Source organism: Scomber japonicus, chromosome 23, assembly GCF_027409825.1.
Source record: "Scomber japonicus isolate fScoJap1 chromosome 23, fScoJap1.pri, whole genome shotgun sequence".
Classification (NCBI taxonomy): Eukaryota; Metazoa; Chordata; class Actinopteri; order Scombriformes; family Scombridae; genus Scomber; species Scomber japonicus.
In genome coordinates, this window is record NC_070600.1 from 26,356,497 (window position 1) to 26,382,595 (window position 26,099).

The 26,099-nt window shown below is 48.9% G+C and overlaps 2 protein-coding genes across 5 annotated transcripts; one reads left to right on the forward strand and one right to left on the reverse strand.

The window, feature by feature from the left end:
* Positions 1-138: 138 nt before the first annotated feature.
* Positions 139-17,881, forward strand: tnpo3 (transportin 3). Of its 4 annotated transcripts, none has more exons than XM_053343974.1 (23): positions 139-358; positions 5,079-5,279; positions 6,729-6,802; positions 6,938-7,094; positions 7,178-7,327; positions 7,412-7,587; positions 7,673-7,811; positions 7,984-8,130; positions 8,223-8,330; positions 8,412-8,503; positions 8,609-8,748; positions 9,111-9,302; positions 9,527-9,624; positions 10,072-10,148; positions 11,002-11,062; positions 11,973-12,113; positions 12,628-12,744; positions 12,851-12,945; positions 13,217-13,373; positions 14,300-14,467; positions 14,541-14,653; positions 16,638-16,721; positions 17,284-17,881. In XM_053343974.1, the coding sequence occupies exons 1-22, from the start codon at positions 239-241 to the stop codon at positions 16,696-16,698; spliced, it is 2,784 nt and encodes a 927-aa protein (XP_053199949.1). In that variant the 5' UTR covers positions 139-238; the 3' UTR covers positions 16,699-16,721; positions 17,284-17,881. The 4 variants fall into 4 exon arrangements, with proteins under 4 accessions (XP_053199949.1, XP_053199950.1, XP_053199951.1 ...); XM_053343975.1 differs by having other exon boundaries at positions 7,184-7,327; XM_053343976.1 differs by having other exon boundaries at positions 7,184-7,327; positions 9,527-9,618.
* Positions 17,882-20,639: 2,758 nt separating this feature from the next.
* On the reverse strand, positions 20,640-25,234 carry irf5 (interferon regulatory factor 5). Its single transcript, XM_053344002.1, has 8 exons — positions 25,061-25,234; positions 23,627-23,813; positions 23,031-23,056; positions 22,838-22,865; positions 22,492-22,740; positions 21,978-22,367; positions 21,782-21,900; positions 20,640-21,161 (listed from the first exon to the last, which is right to left on the reverse strand). Exons 1-8 carry the CDS (start codon positions 25,232-25,234, stop codon positions 20,973-20,975), a joined length of 1,362 nt encoding a protein of 453 aa, XP_053199977.1. The 3' UTR covers positions 20,640-20,972.
* Positions 25,235-26,099: the final 865 nt, after the last annotated feature.

Consider the following 26,099-nt stretch of genomic DNA (forward strand, 5'->3'; position numbering starts at 1 on the left):
CTGCAGTTTAGTTTTAGTTGGTGTTACACTGTTTATTGTAGTTTAAATATAATAACAGGTCGGATCATGACACAGCGGAACTAATGTTGCTGCCAGTGTTTCCGGCCGGACAGCGTCCTGGCTGCACAGAGCAGCCTGTGAGATGGCGGTCGCCTCACGGAGCGTTTAGACTGGTTCTGATCCGCCTCGTTGGTCCCGATTCATCCTGATCCCGAGCCGAGCCGAGCAGAGCCGAGCCATGGAGGGGGGCAAGCCGAACCTGAGCCTGGTGTACCAGGCGGTGCAGGCCCTGTACCACGACCCGGACCCGGCCGGGAAGGAGCGAGCCTCGGTGTGGCTGGGAGAGCTGCAGAGATCGGTAGGAGAGGGGGGGTGGAGGGGCTAGGGGGGAAAGCGGGGGCTGGGGGGGGGTAGGGCAGCACCGACAGGGGAGCAGCAACACCTCACCTGGGACAGAAAGCTCAGGTAAACCCAACTGCGCAGACTCAGAGGAGCCGCAGCCCCGCTAGCATCACAGCTAGGCTAGGCTAGGCTAAGCTAGGCTAACTCTGCGTTTAAAATGAATGGACACAAACACACTCTGCTAGCTGCGGGCTAGCCGCGTTAGCTCACACGCCGGAAGTCCGTTTTATTGCTTCACGTCACGGATTAAACGCTCTCGTGTCAGACGGAAGTTCGGCGCGAGTCTCGGAGGACTTCCGCAGCCCTCGAGCTCCGTTAGCACGTTAGCATGGCCACAGGTGAGCAGGCAGGTGACGTCACTGCGCAGCACGGACTCACCTGCAGGTAAAACTGTGATCTGACGTCACGTTGACGTCAACAGGTTTGAGTTTTGGTGTGAAGTCACGTGACAGCCCCCCCTCACACTTAAATATTTAACTCAACTTTATTGATACAACTCTTCAAACACAGTTGGGAGGGTGTGTGTGTGTGTGTGTGTGTGTGTGTGTGTGTGTTACTGTATGTGTGTGTGTGTGTGTTACTGTATGTGTGTGTGTGTTACTGTATGTGTGTGTGTGTTACTGTATGTGTGTGTCACTATGTGTGTTACTGTGTGTGTCACTGTGTGTGTGTATGTTACTGTGTGTGTCACTGTGTGTGTGTGTGTGTCACTGTGTGTGTCTGTGTGTCACTGTGTGTGTGTCACTGTGTGTGTGTGCATGTTACTGTGTGTGTGTGTGTGTCACTGTGTGTGTGTGTCACTGTGTGTGTGTGTGTGTCACTGTGTGTGTGTGTCACTGTGTGTGTGTGTGTGTCACTGTGTGTGTCTGTGTGTCACTGTGTGTGTGTCACTGTGTGTGTGTGCATGTTACTGTGTGTGTGTGTGTGTGTCACTGTGTGTGTGTGTCACTGTGTGTGTGTGTCACTGTGTGTGTGTGCATGTCACTGTGTGTGTGTGTGTCACTATGTCTGTTACTGTGTGTGTCACTGTATGTGTGTGTGTGTCACTGTGTGTCACTGTATGTGTGTGTGTGTCACTGTGTGTCACTGTGTGTGTGTGTGTGTGTGTGTCACTGTGTGTGTGTGTGCATGTTACTGTGTGTGTGTGTGTGTGTCACTGTGTGTGTGTGTCACTGTGTGTGTGTGTCACTGTGTGTGTATGTGTGCATGTTACTGTGTGTGTGTGTGTGTTACTGTGTGTGTGCATGTTACTGTGTGTGTGTGTGTGTGTGTGTGTTACTGTGTGTGTGCATGTTACTGTGTGTGTGTGTGTGTGTGTGTTACTGTGTGTGTGCATGTTACAGTGTGTGTGTGTTACTGTGTGTGTGTGTGTGTGTGTGTGTTACTGTGTGTGTGTGTGTTACTGTGTGTGTGTTACTGTGTGTGTGCGTTACTGTGTGTGTGTGTTACTGTGTGTGTGTGTGTTACTGTGTGTGTGTGTTACTGTGTGTGCGTGTTACTGTGTGTGCGTGTTACTGTGTGTGCGTGTTACTGTGTGTGTGTGTTACTGTGTGTGTATGTGTTACTGTGTGTGTATGTGTTACTGTGTGTATGTGTTACTGTGTGTGTGCATGTTACTGTGTGTATGTGTTACTGTGTGTGTGTGTTACTGTGTGTGTGCATGTTACTGTGTGTGTGTGTGTTACTGTGTGTGTGTGTTACTGTGTGTGTGCATGTTACTGTGTGTATGTGTTACTGTGTGTGTGTGTGTTACTGTGTGTGTATGTGTTACTGTGTGTGTGTGTGTTACTGTGTGTGTGTTACTGTGTATGTGTGTGTGTTACTGTGTGTGTGTTACTGTGTGTGTGTGTGTGTGTGTGTTACTGTGTGTATGTGTGTGTTACTGTGTGTGTGTTACTGTGTATGTGTGTGTGTGTGTGTGTGTATTACTGTGTGTTAGTGTGTGTGTGTTACTGTGTGTGTGTGTGTGTGTATTACTGTGTGTGTGTGTATTACTGTGTGTTACTGTTGTGTGTGTATTACTGTGTGTTAGTGTGTGTGTGTGTTACTGTGTGTGTGTGTATTACTGTGTGTGTGTTACTGTGTGTGTGTGTATTACTGTGTGTTAGTGTGTGTGTGTTACTGTGTGTGTGTGTGTGTGTTACTGTGTGTGTGTTACTGTGTGTGTGTGTGTGTGTTACTGTGTGTGTGTGTGTGTGTTACTGTGTGTGTGTTACTGTGTGTGTGTGTGTTACTGTGTGTGTTACTGTGTGTGTGTGTGTTACTGTGTGTGTGTGTGTGTGTGTGTGTTACTGTGCGTGTGTGTGTGTTACTGTGCGTGTGTGTGTTACTGTGTGTGTGTGTGTGTTACTGTGTGTGTGTGTGTGTGTTACTGTGTGTGTGTGTGTGTGTTACTGTGTGTGTGTGTGTGTGTTACTGTGTGTGTTACTGTGTGTGTGTTACTGTGTGTGTGTGTATTACTGTGTGTGTGTGTGTTACTGTGTGTGTGTGTGTGACTGGTCAGACTGGGTTAGACTGGTCAGACTGGGTTAGACTGGTCAGACTGGGTTAGACTGGTCAGACTGGGTTAGACTGGTCAGACTGGGTCAGACTGGTTAGACTGGGTCAGACTGGGTTAGACTGGTCAGACTGGGTTAGACTGGTCAGACTGGGTTAGACTGGGTCAGACTGGGTTAGACTGGGTCAGACTGGGTTAGACTGGTCAGACTGGTCAGACTGGTCAGTAGGGATGTCCCGATCCGATATTGATATCGGAAATCAGTCCGATATCAGCCAAAAAAGTGAATATCGGATTTTATCGGACTGAATCTAAAAACTCTGATATAAACGCTCCGATATAAACTGTCCATTTACCGCTCAAGCACTTCTATAATAATAGGTGACTCTGGTTTGATCACACTCCAACACAGTAGGTAGCGGTAATGCCCCTTAATTAACGTTGGTGCCGGCCGCGGAAGAAGAGCGTCTCTGATCCAGCATGCACAGCCCACGTGATCACAACAACGACAACGTGTGTGCCTGCAGCAAGGTGTAGTGATGTCGGCTGTGTGGAAGTATTTTACTGTAAACTCGGACAAAGACGTTGCAGCTAAATGCAACATTTGTCAGGCGCAAGTGTCCCGTGGAGGGACAGAACCGGAAAGGTTCAATACAATCAACCTCATCGCACATTTGAAAAAACACCACAAAAAAGAACATGAGGATTTTCGCGTGAAAAAAAAAATCTCCACATTATGCTCGGACTTCTGTAAGGGTAGTCAGCACTGACTGATTATTATTTGTTTTATGCTCTTGTTATTAGAGTGATATGTTTATTGTGTTTACACTCTATTCTTCAGTGAAGACTAAGAGTAATTACTACATTGTTTTGGGCACAGTCAGTCAGTGAAACTGGAGCTGTGTGAACTCTTAACTTAGAGCAGTTGGACAGTGGACAATATTGTGTTGTTGTTGTTGTTTTTGTCCCTGCCCACAGTTGTTTCCAACATATGCTGACAGTAAAAAAAATAACTGGAGTGAACTTGAATTGTTTGCACTTTAAAATTTAATTTATTCTATTCAATTGTATAATGATGTTGGTAACCAGTGGTTATTTTGCACTTTAAATATAACATTTTGTTTTTATTGGATTTGTTGAGGTAATACTCTTATGTTGAAGGTTAAAATTTATGTAACCAATTGGTTAATAATAAATGGGTCAGTTTTTCCTATACCTACTGTTGCTGACTATTGTTTTCTGTTATATCACTACAACATCAGTAACAGTAACATCACTTTATCAAGCCTTTTCTAACATTCCACACAACAAAATAAGGAATAAATATATGTATGATTCGTGCCTATATCGTATCGTATTGATATCGGTATCGGCCAATACTCAAGGCTACAATATCGGTATCGTATCGGAAGTGAAAAAGTCATATCGGGACATCCCTACTGGTCAGACTGGGTTAGACTGGGTTAGACTGGGTTAGACTGGGTCAGACTGGGTCAGACTGGGTTAGACTGGGTCAGACTGGGTCAGACTGGGTCAGACTGGGTTAGACTGGGTTATACTGGTCAGACTGGGTCAGACTGGGTCAGACTGGTCAGACTGGGTTAGACTGGGTTAGACTGGTCAGACTGGGTCAGACTGGTCAGACTGGGTCAGACTGGGTCAGACTGGTCAGACTGGGTCAGACTGGTCAGACTGGGTCAGACTGGGTCAGACTGGGTCAGACTGGTCAGACTGGGTCAGACTGGGTTAGACTGGGTCAGACTGGGTCAGACTGGGTTAGACTGGGTCAGACTGGGTCAGACTGGGTCAGACTGGGTTAGACTGGGTTATACTGGTCAGACTGGGTCAGACTGGGTCAGACTGGTCAGACTGGGTTAGACTGGTCAGACTGGGTCAGACTGGTCAGCATTAATGAGGTCTGAAACAGGAAGTAAAGCAGCTCTGAGCGCTCTGATTGGTGCAGACATTAATGAGGTCTGAAACAGGAAGTAAAGCAGCTCTGAGCGCTCTGATTGGTGCAGACATTAATGAGGTCTGAAACAGGAAGTAAAGCAGCTCTGAGCGCTCTGATTGGTGCAGACAGAAACATGAATACTGTTAAAGGTTAAATACGATCGATAACCGTTACTGGTCCCGCTGTGACATCACTTCCTGTGACATCACTTCCTGTGGTCCTCAGATGTACGCGTGGGAGATCTCGGACCAGCTGCTGCAGCTCAAACAGGATGTGGAGTCGTGTTACTTCGCCGCTCAGACGATGAAGATGAAGATCCAGACCTCGTTCTTCGAGCTGCCGCCAGAAACCCACACGGCCCTCCGAGACTCCCTGCTGACCCACATCCAGAACCTCAAAGACCTGTCCCCCATCATCGTCACCCAGGTAACCCTCTCACCTGTCCCCCATCATCGTCACCCAGGTAACCCTCACACCTGTCCCCCATCATCGTCCCCTAGGTAACCCTCACACCTGTCCCCCATCATCGTCCCCCAGGTAACCCTCACACCTGTCCCCTAGGTAACCCTCACACCTGTCTCCCAGGTAACCCTCTCACCTGTCCCCCATCATCGTCCCCTAGGTAACCCTCACACCTGTCACCTAGGTAACCCTCACACCTGTCCCCCAGGTAACCCTCACACCTGTCCCCCAGGTAACCCTCACACCTGTCCCCCAGGTAACCCTCACACCTGTCCCCCATCATCGTCACCCAGGTAACCCTCACACCTGTCCCCCAGGTAACCCTCACACCTGTCCCCCATCATCGTCACCCAGGTAACCCTCACACCTGTCCCCCAGGTAACCCTCACACCTGTCCCCTAGGTAACCCTCACACCTGTCCCCCAGGTCACCCTCACACCTGTCCTCCAGGTAACCCTCACACCTGTCCCCCATCATCTTCACCCAGGTAACCCTCACACCTGTCCCCTAGGTAACCCTCACACCTGTCCCCCAGGTAACCCTCACACCTGTCCCCCATCATCGTCACCCAGGTAACCACCTGTCCCCTAGGTAACCCTCACACCTGTCCCCCAGGTAACCCTCACACCTGCCCCCTAGGTAACCCTCACACCTGTCCCCTAGGTAACCCTCACACCTGTCTCCTAGGTAACCCTCACATCTGTCCCCCAGGTAACCCTCACACCTGTCCCCTAGGTAACCCTCACACATGTCTCCTAGGTATCCCTCACACCTGTCCCCTAGGTAACCCTCACACCTGTCCCCTAGGTAACCCTCACACCTGTCCCCTAGGTAACCCTCACACCTGTCCCCCAGGTAACCCTCACACCTGTCCCCCTAGGTAACCCTCACACCTGTCCCCTAGGTAACCCTCACATCTGTCCCCCAGGTAACCCTCACACCTGTCTCCTAGGTATCCCTCTCACCTGTCCCCCAGGTAACCCTCACACCTGTCTCCTAGGTAACCCTCACACCTGTCCCCCAGGTAACCCTCACACCTGTCCCCTAGGTAACCCTCACGCCTGTCTCCTAGGTAACCCTCACACCGACCGGCTGAAACTGTGTCATGATAAAAATGTTTCAGGTGCCACCAGGACAGCAAGTTCATAATTCTGACCAGTCACAAACCTGCTTCCTGTTTCTACTTCCTGTTAGCTCCCGACGCTAACTGCTGGCTTCATGTTGCACAACCTGCTGCCACAGTCACTTCCTGTTAGCTCACTCACTTCCTGTTAGCTCACACTGAGACAGGAACAGCTGATGACAGATAATCAGCCTGTAACAGCTTCAGTATGTTTAGTGAAGTCAGATAATGATTGACTGGTTGGTTGGTTGATTGATTGATTGATGATTGACCGACCGTGTGTGTCCCAGCTGGCGTTGGCGATCGCTGACCTCGCCCTGCAGATGGCCTCGTGGAAAGGATGCGTTCACACGCTCATAGAAAAGTAAGAATTCACACAACTCTGCATCTGAATGTTCATTTTCAACAATGTGAAACATCAGTTAGTTCTGGTGCAGTGAGCAGTGTCCTCTAACTTCCTGTCTCACCTGTGTGACCCCCCCCCCCCCCCCCCCCACAGGTACAACAGTGACATCAGCTCCATGCCCTTCCTGATAGAGATCCTCACCGTGCTGCCGGAGGAAGTTCACAGCCGCTCACTGAGGATCGGAGCCAATCGGAGGACGGAGATCATCGAGGACTTAGCGTATTATTCAAGCACTGTGGTGACCCTGCTGGTGAGACACCCCCCCCCCCCCCCATGCCCCCCCCCAGACCCTAGCCCTCCCAGCCTCTGATTAACGCTCCTCTTCTTCTTGAGTTACAGACGTCGTGCGTGGAGAAGACGGGGAACGATGAGAAGATGCTCATCAAGGTGTTCCGCTGTCTGGGCAGCTGGTTCAACCTGGGGGTCCTGGACAGCAACTTCATGGCCAGCAACCAGCTGCTCATGGTCCTGTTCCAAGTCCTGGTGAGCCCCCCCCCGGCCCCCTCCTCCTCACTTCCTGTCTCCTGTTGTTGGATGAAGGTCTCTGATGTTGTTCTGGTTTTACAGCAGAGAGACGAAACCTCCACCAACCTCCACGAGGCGGCGTCGGACTGCGTGTGCTCCTCGCTGTACGCCATCGAGAACGTGGAGACCAACGTGGCGTTGGCGCTGCAGCTGTTCCAGGGCGTGCTGACGCTGGAGACCGCCTACCACATGGCCGTGGCCCGGGAGGACCTCGACAAGTGAGGACCGCCTCCAGACACGGTGTGAGAGGTTAGTGGGTGGAGCGGGTGGAGCGGGCAGTCACGGTTGTGTTTGTGTTGGCAGAGTGCTGAACTACTGCAGGATCTTCACCGAGCTCTGTGAGACCTTCCTGGAGACCACCGTCAGGAGTCCGGGGCAGGGCATGGGGGACCTGAGGACCCTGGAGCTGCTGCTGATCTGTGCAGGACACCCTCAGTACGAGGTACGTAAACCGTCATCCCGGTCTCTGTGGTCCCGGTTTTGTGGTGACTGACGTGGTTCTGGTCTCTGTGTGGTCCCGGTTGACGTGGTTCTGGTCTCTGTGTGGTCCCGGTTGACGTGGTTCTGGTCTCTCTGTGGTCCCGGTTGACGTGGTTCTGGTCCCTGTGTTGCAGGTTGTGGAGATCTCCTTTAACTTCTGGTACCGTCTGGGAGAACACTTGTATAAGATCAACGACGCCGCGCTGCACAGCATCTTCAGACCCTACATCCAGAGACTCCTGCACTGCCTGGCCCGGCACTGTCAGCTGGACCCAGACCACGTAAGACCCCCGACCCCCCCCCCGGTTCTATCCCCCGACCCCCCCCCCCCCCCTCCCTGAGTTCACGGTAACTCAGTCCGATGTCTCCACAGGAAGGGATCCCAGAAGACACGGACGACTTCGGGGAGTTCAGGATGAGAGTGTCCGACCTCGTTAAAGACGTCATTTTCCTGGTTGGTTCTATGGAGTGTTTCTCTCAGGTAAGACCCCCACCCCCACCCCCACCCTGAGCCCCCCCACCCTGAGCCCCCCCACCCACATCCTGTCTGCTGTCTCCTCAGTTATATTCTACATTAAAAGAAGGGAACCCCCCCTGGGAGGTGACAGAAGCCGTTCTCTTCATCATGGCCGCCATCGCCAAAAGTGTCGACCCGTGAGTATCTGAAGACGTTCGCTGCTAAACAGGAAGTAGTCGCTGCTGAACAGGAAGTAGCTGTGAGACGTGTCCGCCCGCCTTGACGTGTTTCCTCCCTTGCAGAGAGAACAACCCCACCCTGTCGGAGGTGCTGCAGCAGGTGGTGTTGCTCCCCGAGAGCGTCCACATGGCGGTTCGATACACGAGCATCGAGCTGGTCGGAGAGATGAGCGAGGTGGTCGACAGGAACCCCCGATTCCTCGGTGAGTTAACCACTTCCTGTTAACTGTTCCTGTACTTCCTGCTCAGACCCGCTGTGTCCCGCTCTTATTTTGTTAACCGTCCCTGTACTTCCTGCTCAGACCCAGTGTGTCCTGCTCTTATTTTGTTAACCGTCCTTGTCCTTCCTGCTCAGACCCGGTGTGTCCTGCTCTTATTTTGTTAACCGTCCCTGTACTTCCTGCTCAGACCCAGTGTGTCCTGCTCTTATTTTGTTAACCGTCCTTGTCCTTCCTGCTCAGACCCGGTGTGTCCTGCTCTTATTTTGTTAACCGCCCCTGTCCTTCCTGTCAGACCCGGTGTGTCCTGCTCTTATTTTGTTAACCGTCCCTGTACTTCCTGTCAGACCCGGTGCTGAACTACCTGATGAAGGGTTTGAGGGAGAAGCCTCTGGCGTCGGCGGCAGCGAAGGCGATCCACAACATCTGCTCGGTGTGCAGAGATCACATGGCTCAACACTTCCAGGGTCTGCTGGACATCGCTCGCGCCCTCGACACCTTCGCCCTGTCCACCGAGGCCGCCGTCGGACTGCTCAAAGGTAACGCTACACCTGTGGGACCTCACCTGGTCTGTGAGGACTCACCTGGTGTGTCCACCTGCTGCAGGTCACATGTTCACCTGAGCAGCTGACAGTAGCAGTGATGTCATCATGTTCTCAGCTGACAGTAGCAGTGATGTCATCATGTTCTCACCTGTGCAGTAGCAGTGATGTCATCATGTTCTCACCTGTGCAGTGATGTCATCATGTTCTCACCTGTGCAGGTACGGCTCTGGTTCTCGGTCGTCTTCCTCTGGAGAAGATCGCCGAGTGTCTCAGCGATCTCTGTGCGGTCCAGGTCCTGGCCCTGAAGAAGGTCAGTGTGAGTGTTACCCTTTATTACTACACTACTCTGTGTGTGTGTGTGTGTGTGTGTCTGTGTGTGTGTGTGTGTGTGTGTGTGTGTGTTACTGTCTGTGTGTGTGTGTGTGTGTGTGTGTGTGTGTGTTACTGGATGTTAGTCTGTGTATGTATGTATGTGTGTGTGTGTGTGTGTGTTAGTGTGTGTTAGTGTGTGTTAGTGTGTGTGTGTGTGTTACTGTCTGTGTGTGTTACTGTCTGTGTGTGTTACTGTCTGTGTGTGTGTGTCTCTGTGTGTGTGTGTGTGTGTGTGTGTTACTGTGTGTGTGTGTGTGTGTGTTACTGTGTGTGTGTGTGTGTGTGTGTTACTGTGTGTGTGTTACTGTGTGTGTGTGTGTCTGTTACTGTGTGTGTGTGTGTGTGTGTGTGTGTTACTCTTACTTACTGACCAGTCGATGTGTGTTTCCAGCTTCTGTCTGCAGACTCTACAAACGGTAAATCAGCTGATCCGACTGTGTGGCTCGACCGGCTCGCCGTCATCTTCAGGTGAGAGATTACCTGAGTTACCTGTTACCTGAGTTACCTGTTACCTGAGTTACCTGTTACCTGAGTTACCTGAGTTACCTGAGTTACCTGTTACCTGAGTTACCTGTTACCTGAGTTACCTGTTACCTGAGTTACCTGAGTTACCTGAGTTACCTGAGTTACCTGTTACCTGAGTTACCTGAGTTACCTGTTATCTGAGTTACCTGTTACCTGAGTTACCTGTTACCTGGGTTAGCTGAGTTACCTGTTACCTGAGTTACCTGTTACCTGGGTTACCTGAGTTACCTGTTACCTGAGTTACCTGAGTTACCTGTTACCTGAGTTACCTGTTACCTGAGTTACCTGAGTTACCTGAGTTACCTGAGTTACCTGTTACCTGAGTTACCTGATACCTGAGTTACCTGAGTTACCTGTTACCTGAGTTACCTGTTACCTGAGTTACCTGAGTTACCTGTTACCTGAGTTACCTGAGTTACCTGAGTTACCTGAGTTACCTGTTACCTGAGTTACCTGTTACCTGAGTTACCTGTTACCTGATACCTGAGTTACCTGAGTTACCTGTTACCTGAGTTACCTGTTACCTGAGTTACCTGAGTTAGCTGAGTTACCTGAGTTACCTGTTACCTGATACCTGAGTTACCCGAGTTACCTGTTACCTGAGTTACCTGTTACCTGAGTTACCTGTTACCTGAGTTACCTGTTACCTGAGTTACCTGAGTTACCTGTTACCTGAGTTACCTGAGTTACCTGTTACCTGAGTTACCTGGGTTACCTGAGTTACCTGAGTTAGCTGAGTTACCTGTATGCAAACTATTCAGACTTTATTCAAATGAAGCTCATGTTTGTTTTTCAGACACACAAACCCCATCGTAGAGAACGGCCAGACACACCCCTGTCAGAAAGTCATCCAGGAGGTAACACACGTCACCTGTGATCACCTGACTTCACCTGACTTCACCTGACTTCACCTGACTTCACCTGTGATCACCTGACTTCACCTGACATCACCTGACTTCACCTGACATCACCTGACTTCACCTGTGATCACCTGACATCACCTGTGATCACCTGACTTCACCTGTGATCACCTGACTTCACCTGACTGCACCTGTGATCACCTGACTTCACCTGTGATCACCTGACATCACCTGTGATCACCTGACATCACCTGACTTCACCTGTGATCACCTGACTTCACCTGTGATCACCTGACTTCACCTGACTTCACTTGACTTCACCTGTGATCACCTGACTTCACCTGACTTCACCTGACTTCACCTGTGATCACCTGACTTCACCTGACTTCACTTGACTTCACCTGTGATCACCTGACTTCACCTGTGATCACCTGACTTCACCTGACTTCACCTGATATCACCTGTGATCACCTGACTTCACCTGTGATCACCTGACTTCACCTGACTTCACTTGACTTCACCTGACTTCACTTGACTTCACCTGTGATCACCTGTGATCACCTGACATCACCTGTGATCACCTGTGATCACATGACTTCACCTGACATCACCTGTGATCACCTGACTTCACCTGACTTCACCTGACTTCACCTGACTTCACCTGACTTCACCTGTGATCACCTGACTTCACCTGACTTCACCTGACTTCGCCTGTGATTACCTGACTTCACCTGACTTCACCTGACTTCACCTGACTTCACCTGACATCGCCTGTGATCACCTGACTTCGCCTGTGATCACCTGACTTCACCTGTGATCACCTGTGATCACCTGACTTCACCTGTGATCACCTGACTGCACCTGTGATCACCTGACACCTGTACCTGTATGTGTCGTACCTGTGCAGATCTGGCCGGTGCTGTCGGAGACTCTGAACACTCATCAGGCTGATAACAGGATCGTGGAGCGATGCTGTCGCTGTCTCAGGTTCGCTGTACGATGTGTTGGGAAAGGCTCCGCGTCACTGCTGCAGCCACTGGTCACTCAGGTGAGACACACCTGTACCCACACACCTGTACCCTCACACCTGTACACACACACCTGTACCCTCACACCTGTACTCACACACCTGTACCGACACACCTGTACACACACACCTGTACCAACACACCTGTACTCACACACCTGTACCCACACACCTGTACCAACACACCTGTACTCACACACCTGTACCAACACACCTGTACTCACACCCCTGTACTCACACACCTGTACCAACACACCTGTACTCACACACCTGTACCCTCACACCTGTACCCACACCTGTACCCACACCTGTACCCACACACCTGTACCCACACACCTGTACACACACCTGTACCCACACCTGTACCCACACACCTGTACCCACACCTGTGTATCTGGTTTCATAATCAATGATCAGTTGAGGTGTGATCCAGCAGGTCTGTTCTCTACCTGTTGATGTTTCTAACTGCTGTGTGTGTGTGTGTGTGTGTGTGTGTGTGTGTGTGTGTGTGTGTGTGTGTGTGTGTGTGTGTCAGATGGTGGGTGTGTACCAGGTGTATCCACACTCCTGCTTCCTGTACCTGGGCAGTATCCTGGTGGACGAGTACGGCATGGAGGAGGGCTGTAGGCAGGGTCTGCTGGACATGCTGCAGGTACGGCAATAAAACTGCCCTCCCTTAACCCCCCCTTACCTGCCCCCCCCCCCTGTATTATATATGTTAACTCACATTTACCCCCCCCCCCCCCCCCCCCCCCCAGGCCTTGTGCATGCCGACCTTCCAGCTGTTGGAGCAGCCCAACGGGTTGAGGAATCATCCCGACACTGTGGACGACCTGTTCAGACTGGCCACCAGGTGAGTCTGCAGGTCACATGACCGGTCACATGACGTCATCCTCAGCTGCTCCTGACTGTCCGCTGACCTCTGTGTGTGTGTGTGTGTCTCTGTGTATGTGTGTGTGTGTGTGTGTGTTACTGTGTGTGTGTGTGTGTGTGTTACTGTGTGTGTGTTACTGTGTGTGTGTGTTACTGTGTGTGTGTGTGTGTGTTACTGTGTGTGTGTGTTACTGTGTGTGTGTGTGTGTGTGTGTTACTGTGTGTGTGTGTGTGTGTGTGTGTGTGTGCAGGTTTGTGCAGCGTAGCCCCGTCACGTTGCTAAGCAGCAGCATCATCGTTCACATCATCCAGTGCGCCATCGCTGCGACCTCATTGGACCACCGAGACGCCAACTGCAGCGTGATGAAGTTTGTGCGTGACCTGATCCACACCGGCGTGGCCAACGACGTGAGTCAGCTACACACACACACACACACACAGACACAGTAACACACACACACACACACACACACACACACAGACACAGTAACACACACACACACACACACACACACACACACACAGACACAGACACAGTAACACACACACACACACACACAGACACAGTAACACAGTTTCCCGTCTCTCCACCCCTCGTTTCCCGCCTCTCCACCCCTTGTTTCCCGCCTCTCCACCCCTCGTTTCCCGCCTCTCCACCCCTCGTTTCCTGCCTCTCAGCGGCTCGTTTCCCGCCTCTCCACCCCTCGTTTCCCGCCTCTTCACCCCTCGTTTCCCGTCTCTCCACCCCTCGTTTCCCGCCTCTCCACCCCTTGTTTCCCGTCTCTCCACCCCTCGTTTCCCGCCTCTTCACCCCTCGTTTCCCGTCTCTCCACCCCTCGTTTCCCGCCTCTCCACCCCTCGTTTCCCGCCTCTCCACCCCTCGTTTCCCGCCTCTCCACCCCTCGTTTCCCGCCTCTCCACCCCTCGTTTCCCGCCTCTCCACCCCTCGTTTCCCGCCTCTCCACCCCTCGTTTCCCGCCTCTCCACCCCTCGTTTCCTGCCTCTCAGCGGCTCGTTTCCCGCCTCTCCACCCCTTGTTTCCCGCCTCTCCACCCCTCGTTTCCCGCCTCTCCACCCCTCGTTTCCCGCCTCTCCACCCCTCGTTTCCCGCCTCTCCACCCCTCGTTTCCCGCCTCTCCACCCCTCGTTTCCCGCCTCTCCACCCCTCGTTTCCCGCCTCTCCACCCCTCGTTTCCCGCCTCTCCACCCCTCGTTTCCCGCCTCTCAGCGGCTCCTTTCCCGCCTCGTTTCCCGCCTCACCTCGGTTCGTTTCCCGCCTCACTGCGTTTCCCGCCCCTCGCTCTGCTTAACGCTGTTCTTTCTTTCTGTTGCAGCACGAGGAGGACTTCGAGGTGAGGAAGCAGCTGATTGGCCAGGCCATGGAGCAGCACGGCCAGCAGCTCATCACCCAGCTGATGCACTCCTGCTGCTTCTGCCTGCCGCCGTACACGCTGCCCGACGTGGCCGAGGTGCTCTGGGAGGTCATGATGTTCGACCGGCCGGTGAGTAACCGCCCTCCAGGTGCGTCAGGTGTCTCTGCTGTTCTCTGATTGGTGGACTGTGATGTCATTGCAGACGTTTTGCCGCTGGTTAGAAAGCGCTCTGAAAGGTTTACCGAAGGAAACGTCAGGAGGAGCGGTGACGGTGACTCACAAACAGCTGACAGACTTCCACAAACAGGTCACGAGGTGAGCAACGAGCTTTTTCAGTGTACAGTATAATTTAGATCCTGGAGGATTGATCATAGAGCAGCAGACGTTTTCATTTAACAACAAATAACAAGCAGAACCACTAGATGGCAGCAGAGCTTTACAGCAGCAGCAGAGCTTTACAGCAGGAGAGCTTTACAGCAGCAGTAGAGCTTTACAGCAGCAGTAGAGCTTTACAGCAGCAGTAGAGCTTTACAGCACAGAGCTTTGCAGCAGCAGCAGAGCTTTACAGCACAGAGCTTTGCAGCAGCAGTAGAGCTTTACAGCAGCAGCAGAGCTTTACAGCAGCAGCAGAGCTTTACAGCACAGAGCTTTGCAGCAGCAGTAGAGCTTTACAGCAGCAGCAGAGCTTTACAGCAGCAGCAGAGCTTTACAGCAGCAGCAGCTTTACAGCAGCAGCAGAGCTTTACAGCAGCAGCAGAGCTTTGCAGCAGCAGCAGAGCTTTACAGCAGCAGCAGAGCTTTACAGCAGCAGCAGAGCTTTACAGCAGTAGAGCTTTACAGCAGCAGAGCTTTACAGCAGCAGCAGAGCTTTACAGCAGCAGCAGAGCTTTACAGCACAGAGCTTTGCAGCAGCAGCAGAGCTTTACAGCAGCAGCAGAGCTTTACAGCAGCAGCAGAGCTTTACAGCAGTAGAGCTTTACAGCAGCAGCAGAGCTTTACAGCAGCAGCAGAGCTTTACAGCAGCAGTAGAGCTTTACAGCAGTAGAGCTTTACAGCAGCAGAGCTTTACAGCAGCAGTAGAGCTTTACTGGGGATTTCCACTGGGTCCGTCAGCGGCGCGGAACGGCTGTGCTACGGTTTAGCTCCGTCCTCTGCCCGGCGTCAACTCACACCGGGAGCGTTACAGCAGCGGACCGGAGCATGCTCTGGTAGAGAAAGCTGCCTTTTAAAATGACGTTGCACTGTTAATACAGTAATTACGGCAGCACAATCAAACCCGAACGAGTGCCTTTAGTCTACAGTAATTACTGTAGTAGCAGCACAACTAAATGGCCCGGTTTTGTTAACTTGCTCAATTTTGGTTGATTTGGTAATTTTCTTTGATTTATGTGCTTATCCCATCTGTCAGTAGCTACGTAGCTAGATGGAGTCTTTATCTGACTGTTTTATTCCTGTTTGTTGCTGAAATACGATCGGGAGGCTGCACGGGTTGTTTTATTTTGAAAAACGGAAGTTTTATTTTGCTGATTCAGTGTCGGACTTCCTGTCTGGTGCAATCTGCTCTGTTGAGCTTGTCGCGAGTTGGCAACGGCTCCGTCAAAAATAGAAATGCTACCTATCGATAGCGCTGCGGCGCGGGAGCCGCTGCTGAGCCGTTGCTGACACGCTGCTGAAACGTTCCCGGTGGAGATACTCTCATTGATTATAGTGGTACCTATCAGCTCCGGTGACCGCGGCGCAGCTGTAACGCGCCGCTGCCGGACTCAGTGGAAATTGGGCTTTACAGCAGCAGAGCTTTACAACAGCAGAGCTTTACAACAGCAGATCCTCCAGCAGACTAACCCTAACCCTGATATCACTAACCGTAACCCTGAGGAGAGCAAACCGGAGTCACATGATCACTTCTTATTGCACAGTTTGGAACAAGTTGCAGTTTTTTAAGTGACTGTTTTGGTGATTTGGTAAAAACATCTCTGTAGTTGCTTTTATTTCTGTTAGAAATAAAAGCGTGAATAAGTGTTCCTGCGTCTCCGTGGCAACGGCTGCATCGTGGCGATAAGTCTTAAAGACTCTGAACCAGTAATGAAGTGTGAGGATCTGCTTCCTGCTGAGTCTGCAGCTAGTAATATAAAACACAGCTCACCTGAGCTCACCTGAGCAGCCCGATCATAGACACGCTGTAACTGTTTCACCTGCACAGTGAAACACATCCCATGTTTATCAGAGTTTCTGTAACCATGGCAACAGCATCAGTCTGACTAAGAAGGCGTGTAACTGTGTAACTGTTTCCTGTCTGCAGCGCTGAGGAGTGTAAACAGGTGTGCTGGGCCATCAGAGAGTTCACCAGACTGTTCCGATAGTTGACACCTACATACACCACCAGGTAACGACTCACACAGGTAACACAGGTGACCTCACACAGGTGACCTCACACAGGTAACACAGGTGACCTCACACAGGTGACCTCACACAGGTAACACAGGTAACGACTCACACAGGTGACCACACACAGGTGACCTCACACAGGTGACCTCACACAGGTAACACAGGTAACCTCACACAGGTAACGACTCACACAGGTAACGACTCACACAGGTAACGACTCACACAGGTGACCTCACACAGGTAACACAGGTAACACAGGTAACGACTCACACAGGTGACCTCACACAGGTAACACAGGTAACGACTCACACAGGTGACCTCACACAGGTAACGACTCACACAGGTAACGACTCACACAGGTAACACAGGTGACCTCACACAGGTGACCTCACACAGGTAACACAGGTGACCTCACACAGGTAACGACTCACACAGGTGACCTCACACAGGTGACCTCACACAGGTGACCTCACACAGGTAACGACTCACACAGGTGACCTCACACAGGTGTTTGTTTCACGTTGAATAATCATGAAAGTAAAAACCGTTTTCTTCTTCAGGTTAAATCTTTTGTTGGCCAACATTCAGAGGTGACGGCAAAAAGCTGCGACTGCAGACGAGGATCCAAAGGGACGAGGTGATGATGACGATGATGATGATGATGATGAAGATGGGACTTTGAATGTGGGACTGGACGAATCACTCTGAGGTGGACAGACAGTGAGGACTGATTGGACAGACTAACTGAGGAGGAGTCGACCCCCCCCGACCTCACCTGCAGCAGGTGTCAGGTGGGCGGGGTCGGGTCCAGGAGGCGGAGCTGATCCGGATCATCATCAGTAATAATGGAGGATGTGCCTGGTCAACAGTTTTTAAGAGAAGATTTATTTTTTGGACTTTGGTCGTGATGTTTTTTGTCCGTGCCATACGAAGAGCCAAACGATATCCCATGATGCTTTTGGCTGAGCGGCTGCCTGTGGGAGCTTGATGCTGGAGGATTTGGCGTCACCTTTGACCTTTTTAAGATTTGGTTGAATTTTAGTTGTTTTGCCACAAAGTGAGACAGAGTGAACTCTGGGAAATGAGACACAGAGACTGACACCATGACATCATTGGTGATGTAGCCTTGTTGTAAACAATAAAAAAACAACTGAAACAACGAAAACGACCCGCTTCACTTTGTAGACTTTAATCAGAGCCCGGTACCGGTACCAGTCCCAGTGCCCTTAAAGTGATACCCATACCAACTGGTACCAGTCCCAGTACCCTTAAAGTGATACCCATACCAACTGGTACCGGTACCAGTACCCTTAAAGTGATACCCATACCAACTGGTACCAGTACCAGTACCCTTAAAATGATACCCATATCAACTGGTACCAGTCCCAGTACCCTTAAAGTGATACCCATACCAACTGGTACCAGTCCCAGTGCCCTTAAAGTGACACCCATACCAACTGGTACCAGTCCCCTTAAAGTGATACCCATACCAACTGGTACCAGTCCCAGTACCCTTAAAGTGATACCCATACCAACTGGTACCAGTCCAGGTACCCTTAAAGTGATACCCATACCAACTGGTACCAGTCCCAGTGCCCTTAAAGTGATACCCATACCAACTGGTACCAGTCCCAGTACCCTTAAAGTGATACCCATACCAACTGGTACCAGTCCCAGTACCCTTAAAGTGATACCCATACCAACTGGTACCAGTCCCAGTACCATTAACCTCTTAACGCACGCTGTTCCTCCTCCGGGACGGACCGGAAGTTAGGAGGTAGCCACAAGTTCTTCTGAATGTTTTAAACACCAACCCTTAAACATGTATATTCATGCCGTACATCGTTAGAAAGCTTAGATTCTCCTGATTCATTCAAGACCACTCACGACTTATATGGTTGCTCACAGCCGTAATAGTATTAGCGATTAGCTCGGCTAGCCACTCAGCTAAAGTAAGCTAACAGCTATAATGCCTACATACCTTCAAAGTCTTCCCTTTATCCACAACGATCATCTTATGACTCAGGACTTTCTGTACAGCTCGCCAAGTATCCATTCTGCTCAAATATGAAATCCGTTTCCTTCTAACATAAATACTTTCCTAACCCGACGACAACGTGGCTTTGATTGACAGCTGTTCCAGCCAATGGAAATATTCTGTGAAATGAAGTTGATAACCTTTTAGCCAATAGTCAGAGGTTTCCAACGGCGTATGACACTAAGCTATTAAGTTTGGCTGTCCATAAACAAACTCCAAGCGCAACCAGCGTGCGCCCGGTGCATAAAAGAGTTGAACCATATATCATTACGCACTCGGCATTTTGGTACACGGTTGGTTCTTCTTCGACTTAACATATGACTTATACCAAAATAAACAGATAGATAGATAGATAGATATGGCCAAACAAAAAAATATGGTTATATGTAATAATAATAATAATAATAATAATAATATGGTGTCAGCTTTCATTAGAGACCAAGATTTTGATTGTAGGCAAAGGGGATGTGAAGCTATAGGTGTTTGATTGTGGTTATACAGCTTTGGTAACCATGGTAACCAAGTGTCCATTTGGAGTCTCCAAAAAGGACCTGAGGAAAACGCATGGACATGAAGCCAAGACCTGTGGCTGTGGCCTCATTGTGTCTATATCCTGCTGAGAGGTCCCTGACCCCTAACCCTGCCCCCCCCCAACCCCCCAACCCCTAACCCTGAGAGGTCCCTGACCCCTAACCCTGCCCCCCCCCAACCCCTAACCCTGAGAGGTCCCTGAATGTCTGTACTAGTCCCAGTACCCTTAAAGTGATACCCATACCAACTGGTCCCAGTACCCTTAAAGTGATACCCATACCAACTGGTACCAGTCCCAGTACCCTTAAAGTGATACCCATACCAACTGGTACCAGTCCCAGTACCCTTAAAGTGATACCCATACCAACTGGTACCAGTCCCAGTACCCTTAAAGTGATACCCATACCAACTGGTACCAGTACCCTGAAAGTGATACCCATACCAACTGGTACCAGTCCAGGTACCCTTAAAGTGATACCCATACCAACTGGTACCAGTCCCAGTACCCTTAAAGTGATACCCATACCAACTGGTACCAGTACCCTGAAAGTGATACCCATACCAACTGGTACCAGTCCCAGTACCCTTAAAGTGATACCCATATCAACTGGTACCAGTCCCAGTATCCTTAAAGTGATACCCATACCAACTGGTACCAGTCCAGTACCCTGAAAGTGATACCCATACCAACTGGTACTGGTACCAGTACCCTTAAAGTGATACCCATACTGGTACCAGTTGGTATGGGTATCACTTTAAGGTACTAGGACTTTATGGGTACCAGTCCCAGTATCCTTAAATTGATACCCATACCAACTGGTACCAGTCCCGGTACCCTGAAAGTGATACCCATACCAACTGGTACCAGTCCCGGTACCCTGGTACTGGTACCCTTAAAGTGATACCCATACCAACTGGTACCAGAACCCTTAAAGTGATACCCATACCAACTGGTACCGGTACCGGTTCCAGTACCCTTAAAGTGATCTTTTAACAGGTAGAACCCTCAGAACCAGACTCGGAGTGGGAGAACATCTACAGCAGTTTTATCGACTGTAGAAGAAGAAAGATTACGAACTTTTAAAATTCAGTAACTTTATTCTGAAATGCAGAACCTCCAGTCTTGACACACTTCCTGTAGGTAGAACCGTACTGACTCCGGCTCACAGATCAGGAGCCAATCACACGAGCAGAACCTCTGATGTCTGATTGGTGATGTCACTGATAATCAATAATTGTAGTTATTGATCAGCTGATCAAAGAACAACCGTAGAAAGGAGGAAGCTCGATGACTTTATTAAAACAAGAAAACACTGCAGCGGCATTTAATGAAGTCTGACAGTCATTGATCAGCTGTTATTGATCAGCTGTTATTGATCAGCTGTTATTGATCAGATGTTATTGATCAGATGTTATTGATCAGTTATTGATCAGCTGTTATTGATCAGCTGTTATTGATCAGATGTTATTGATCAGATGTTATTGATCAGATGTCATTGATCAGCTGTTCCCTTACGGGCGATCAGCTGATGACCTCAGTTTGTTCACTTAACATTTGGTTATTGATCGATCTGTTAAAACGTTTGTAGACCTGGAACAGATCCAGGATCTCAGAGTTCACAGTGGGACAGGAAGTGGACCACCCCGAGTGCTGGTCCTGGATCTGCTGAGCCGTCCTGTTCAGAGTCCGTTGGGGGTCCAGGGCCCCTGGATGTTCTGGCTCTGCAGGAGCCTCTGCAGCTCCTTGAACTGCTCCACCGTCTGGTCCTTGACGTCCGGGTGAGAGATCTGCAGCCGGATGCTGTCGGTGGACCAGTTCAGTTCTCCAGAGAACATCTCAGTCAGGATCCGGGCCACCACAGGAACCACCTGAGACCAGAGAACCCGGTTACTGAAGAACTGAAGAACTGAAGAACTGATAATAATAATGTGACCTTTCACTGGCTGCACATGTTCATGATATCAGAAGGAACTGAACTAACCTGCATCGTAAACATTTCAGTTAAAGATTATTTTTATAATATATATATATGATAATATATATATTATCATATATATATATATATATATGATAATATATATATATATATATATTATCATATATATATATATATATATTATCATATATATATATATATATATATGATAATATATATATATATATATATTATCATATATATATATATTATCATATATATATATATATATATATTATCATATATATATATATATATATATATTATCATATATATATATATATATATATATTATCATATATATATATATGATAATATATATATATATATATAAATATATATGTCTTATTTCATCATTTAAGTTCTTAAACAGTTAAAGTCTCTGGTCATCGGAGCGGTTTGGTAGCCGACCGCCTCATCGACAGACTCGGAGCTAAACTCCTAACAGGAAGTCACTGAATCTTTAATGTGACAGTTGTTGGTCTGAGCGCCCCCCAGAGGCCGCGTGCTGACCTGCACCATGATCAGTTTCTTCTCTTTGGGTTTCTTGTCGGGCCAGTCCTCCCCGAAGCAGAAGTAGACCTCGAAGGGCGGAGGGTTCGGAGCTTCTCCCTTCTGGAACAGGATGAGTCCTGAGGATCACACACAGATTAAACACAGCGGGTCAAAGAGCCGGACCGGCAGAGTCTGGGTCAGAGCGGCTCCTCACCTTGCAGGAAGTCGTTCAGGCTGAACACTCGGATCTTCTTCTCCCTCTCCATGGGGTTGGGAGGACCCTGTTCAGGAACGCCGGGTCCGGACCAGAACACTTTGCACTGACAGAGGCGGACCGCGTAGATGTCCTGCTCCACGATCTCCAGGATCAGGCCTCGGTCCATCACGTCCAGCAGCGCGTTGGTGTACATCTGCTGCTTCTGGTTCTGGAGCTCCGTCGTCCCCGGAAACCGGACCTGCTGCAGGTCCACGGGTCCGAACAGGTCCACCTGCTCGGGGGTGGGCTCCAGGTGTCCGTAGTAGAGCCGGCAGCCCTGAGGGTTGCTGACGGTCAGAGAGCCCGCGGTCCGGCCGCGGTACTGGATCTTCAGGTCCAGATCTGTTACTACGGCAACACAAAGACGTTTTTATTCAACCGGTTCTTTTAATTAGAAACTTGAGTTTAGTTTACGACCCGGAACCTCAGGATCCACTTCCTGTCCCCCTGAAAGGTCAGAGGTCATACTCACACGGGATGCTGTTCAGCAGGTCGTACTTGCAGGACTGGTTCTGGACCCCCATCGGACCCAAGGCGCCCTGAGGCTGGAAGTCCTGCTGAGGGGGGTCAGAGGTCATAGGGAGGTCAGAGGTCATAGGGAGGTCAGAGGTCATGGGGAGGTCAGAGGTCACTGCGGGTCCGAAGGTCTCGTTGGTGAACAGGTTCACGTCACTGTGAGCCGGGAAGGAGGTGAAGGCGGGGGGGTCACTGATCCTGGGATCTGACAACACATGACATCATCACATGACATCATCACATGACATCATTAACCACTGCGTTTCCATGGTGACCCTGAAGTAAAAGCAGCTGTTACTCACTGAGCGTCAGATCCATCAGATTCGGCATCTGAGAAGATTTAAAATATTTAATATATTATTATTAATATTATTAACATTATTAATATATTAATTAATTAATAAATTATATATAGTAGTATATAGTAATATAATATTATATTAATAATAATGTTATTAATATTATCATTATAATAAGATGAAGAGTGTTTCTCACCTCGTCTTCGTCGTCTTCAGCAGCATCTGAAACAGTTTGAAGAAAAATTATTTCTGAAGGTGTGTGTGTGTTACTGTGTGTGTGTGTGTGTGTGTTACTGTGTGTGTGTGTGTGTTACTGTGTGTGTGTGTGTGTGTGTGTGTGTGTGTGTGTGTTACTGTGTGTGTGTTACTGTGTGTGTGTGTTACTGTGTGTGTGTGTGTGTGTGTGTGTGTGTGTGTGTGTGTGTGTGTGTGTTACTGTGTGTGTGTTACTGTGTGTGTGTTACTGTGTGTGTGTGTTACTGTGTGTGTGTTACTGTGTGTGTGTTACTGTGTGTGTGTGTGTGTGTGTGTGTGTTACTGTGTGTGTGTGTTACTGTGTGTGTGTGTGTGTGTGTGTGTGTTACTGTGTGTGTGTGTGTGTGTGTGTGTGTGTGTGTGTGTGTGTGTGTCCCACCTGTGTGTATGTGTGTGTGTGTGTGTGTGTGTGTGTGTCCCACCTGTGTGTGTGTGTGTATGTGTGTGTATATGTGTGTGTGTGTATATGTGTGTGTGTGTGTGTATATGTGTGTATATGTGTGTGTATGTGTGTGTGTGTGTGTGTGTGTGTCTCACCTGTGTGTGTGTGCTGCTCACAGACCTCGTAGATCTTGTAGGGTTGCAGCGGTGTGTCTTTGGTGCCGTCGTATTTCAGCTGGAACTCTCGACTCTTGTTCAGAGCGCAGCGAAGGTTCGCTTTCCACTTGGCAGGATCAGGCTCGTCCACACCCTCCTGATACTTCCCTGTCTCTAGGGCCCAGGCCTACACACACACACAGTAACACACACACAGTAACACACACACACACACACACACACACACACACACACACACACACACACAGTAATACACACACACACACACACACACACACAGTAATACACACACACACACACACACACACACAGTAATACACACACACACACACACACACACAGTAATACACACACACACACACACACACACACACACACAGTAATACACACACACACACACACACACACATACACACACACACACACACACACACACACACACACACACACACAGTAATACACACACACACACACACACACACAGTAACACACACACATATACACACAGTAATACACACACACACACACATATACACACAGTAATACACACACACACACACACACACAGTAATACACACACACACACACAGTAACACACACACACACAGTAACACACACACATATACACACAGTAACACACACACACAGTAACACACACACACAGTAACACACACACACACACACAGTAACACACACACATATACACACAGTAACACACACACACACACACACACACACAGTAACACACACACACACACACAGTAACACACACACATATACACACAGTAACACACACACACAGTAACACACACAGTAACACACACACACACACAGTAACACACACAGTAACACACACACACACACAGTAACACACACACACACACACAGTAATACACACACACACACACACACACACACAGTAACACACACACATATACACACAGTAACACACACACACAGTAACACACACAGTAACACACACACACACACAGTAACACACACAGTAACACACACACACACACACAGTAACACACACAGTAACACACACACACACACAGTAACACACACACACACACAGTAACACACACAGTAACACACACACACAGTATTAACAGCTTCCTGTCGACACGCTTTAACACGTTAACAGTTTAACAGAAACTAATAAAAGCAGAAGCAGTGAAGGAGGAAGTGACATCATCAGCTGTGACAGAGCTGATGATGTCACTTCCTGTCTTTGACAGTTTATTGACTGAATATCAACAGTTAGTAATTTATTGATTAGCTTTAATGAAACTGACTGAAGGGTTTTATCTGTTTGTATTTTAATGTGAAATGTCTTCAATTTATTCTGAAATGAATGTTTACAGACAGGAAGTCAGGGTTGGGGTCAGGGGTCAGGGGTCAGGGTCAGACCTTAAAGATGGTGTTCTCCTCCTCAGACGTGGGCATGTGGCGCGTGGCGTGTCTCCAGGGGATCTGGAAGAGTCTCTGATCTGAACTGATCCACTGCAGACCTGCAAACCTGCCGCTGTTCACCTGAGCCACGAGCCAGGGCTTCAACCGGATCCTCCTCGGAGCCGCACTCATGCTGACACACACACGAGGCCCCGTTCACGCTACTTGCAGCTTTAATTATCATCATTACACACACACACACACAGTAACACACACACACAATACACACATTAATACACACACACACACACACAGTAACACACAGTAGCACACATTAATACTGTTACTATTATTATTATTAATGATAATAGTGTGTGTGTGTGTGTGTGGGGGGGGGGGGGGCGCGAGGCCCCGTTCACGCTACTTGCAGCTTTAATTATCATCATTACACACACACACACAGTAACACACACACACAGTAACATTATTAATATTATTATTATTAATAATAATATTATGATCGCTGACCAGCGTGAAGCCGTGTTGTATCTGTAAACCGGCATGCAGGGGGGGCGCGAGGGCGCGTTCACGCTGCTTGCAGCTTTAATTATTATCGTGAGTTAATCACTGAAACGTCTTCTGAACGTTTCAGAGTTTGTTCCTTAAACGTTTTGTTTTTGGGAAGTTAGTGAAACATGATCACGAGACCAGAGTGTGTTTGAGTCCCAGTATTACATCTTATTAAATATTAGTAAATGTTAGTAAATGTTATTAAATGTTAGTAAATATTAGTAAATGTTAGTAAATGTATGAAACTGACTCTGGTTCAGTTTCATATGAATATTTATTAATAAACTAAAATACATAATAGTTGCTATTAACTGTTAAAAACCTGAAAACAATCCTTTACTGCAAGACTCACAATATATTATATATATTATATTATATATAATATATTTATATAATTAATATAATATAATATATAACAATATATATAATAATATATAACATTGTTCTGGGGACCAACTTCATGATATCTGAGTCAGATTCTGACAAA

Bases quoted from the DNA above. Each gene is read 5' to 3' on its own strand.
- tnpo3 (XM_053343974.1), top strand. From the start codon at position 239: ATGGAGGGGGGCAAGCCGAACCTGAGCCTGGTGTACCAGGCGGTGCAG. The intron at 7,588-7,672 runs GTGAGGACCGCC...TTGTGTTGGCAG, and splicing joins GCCCGGGAGGACCTCGACAA to AGTGCTGAACTACTGCAGGA. The intron at 14,468-14,540 runs GTGAGTAACCGC...ATGTCATTGCAG, and splicing joins TCATGATGTTCGACCGGCCG to ACGTTTTGCCGCTGGTTAGA.
- irf5 (XM_053344002.1), bottom strand. From the start codon at position 25,234: ATGAGTGCGGCTCCGAGGAGGATCCGGTTGAAGCCCTGGCTCGTGGCT. The intron at 22,866-23,030 runs GTGAGAAACACT...AAATCTTCTCAG, and splicing joins CTGAAGACGACGAAGACGAG to ATGCCGAATCTGATGGATCT. The intron at 21,901-21,977 runs GTGAGGAGCCGC...TGTGATCCTCAG, and splicing joins CCTGAACGACTTCCTGCAAG to GACTCATCCTGTTCCAGAAG.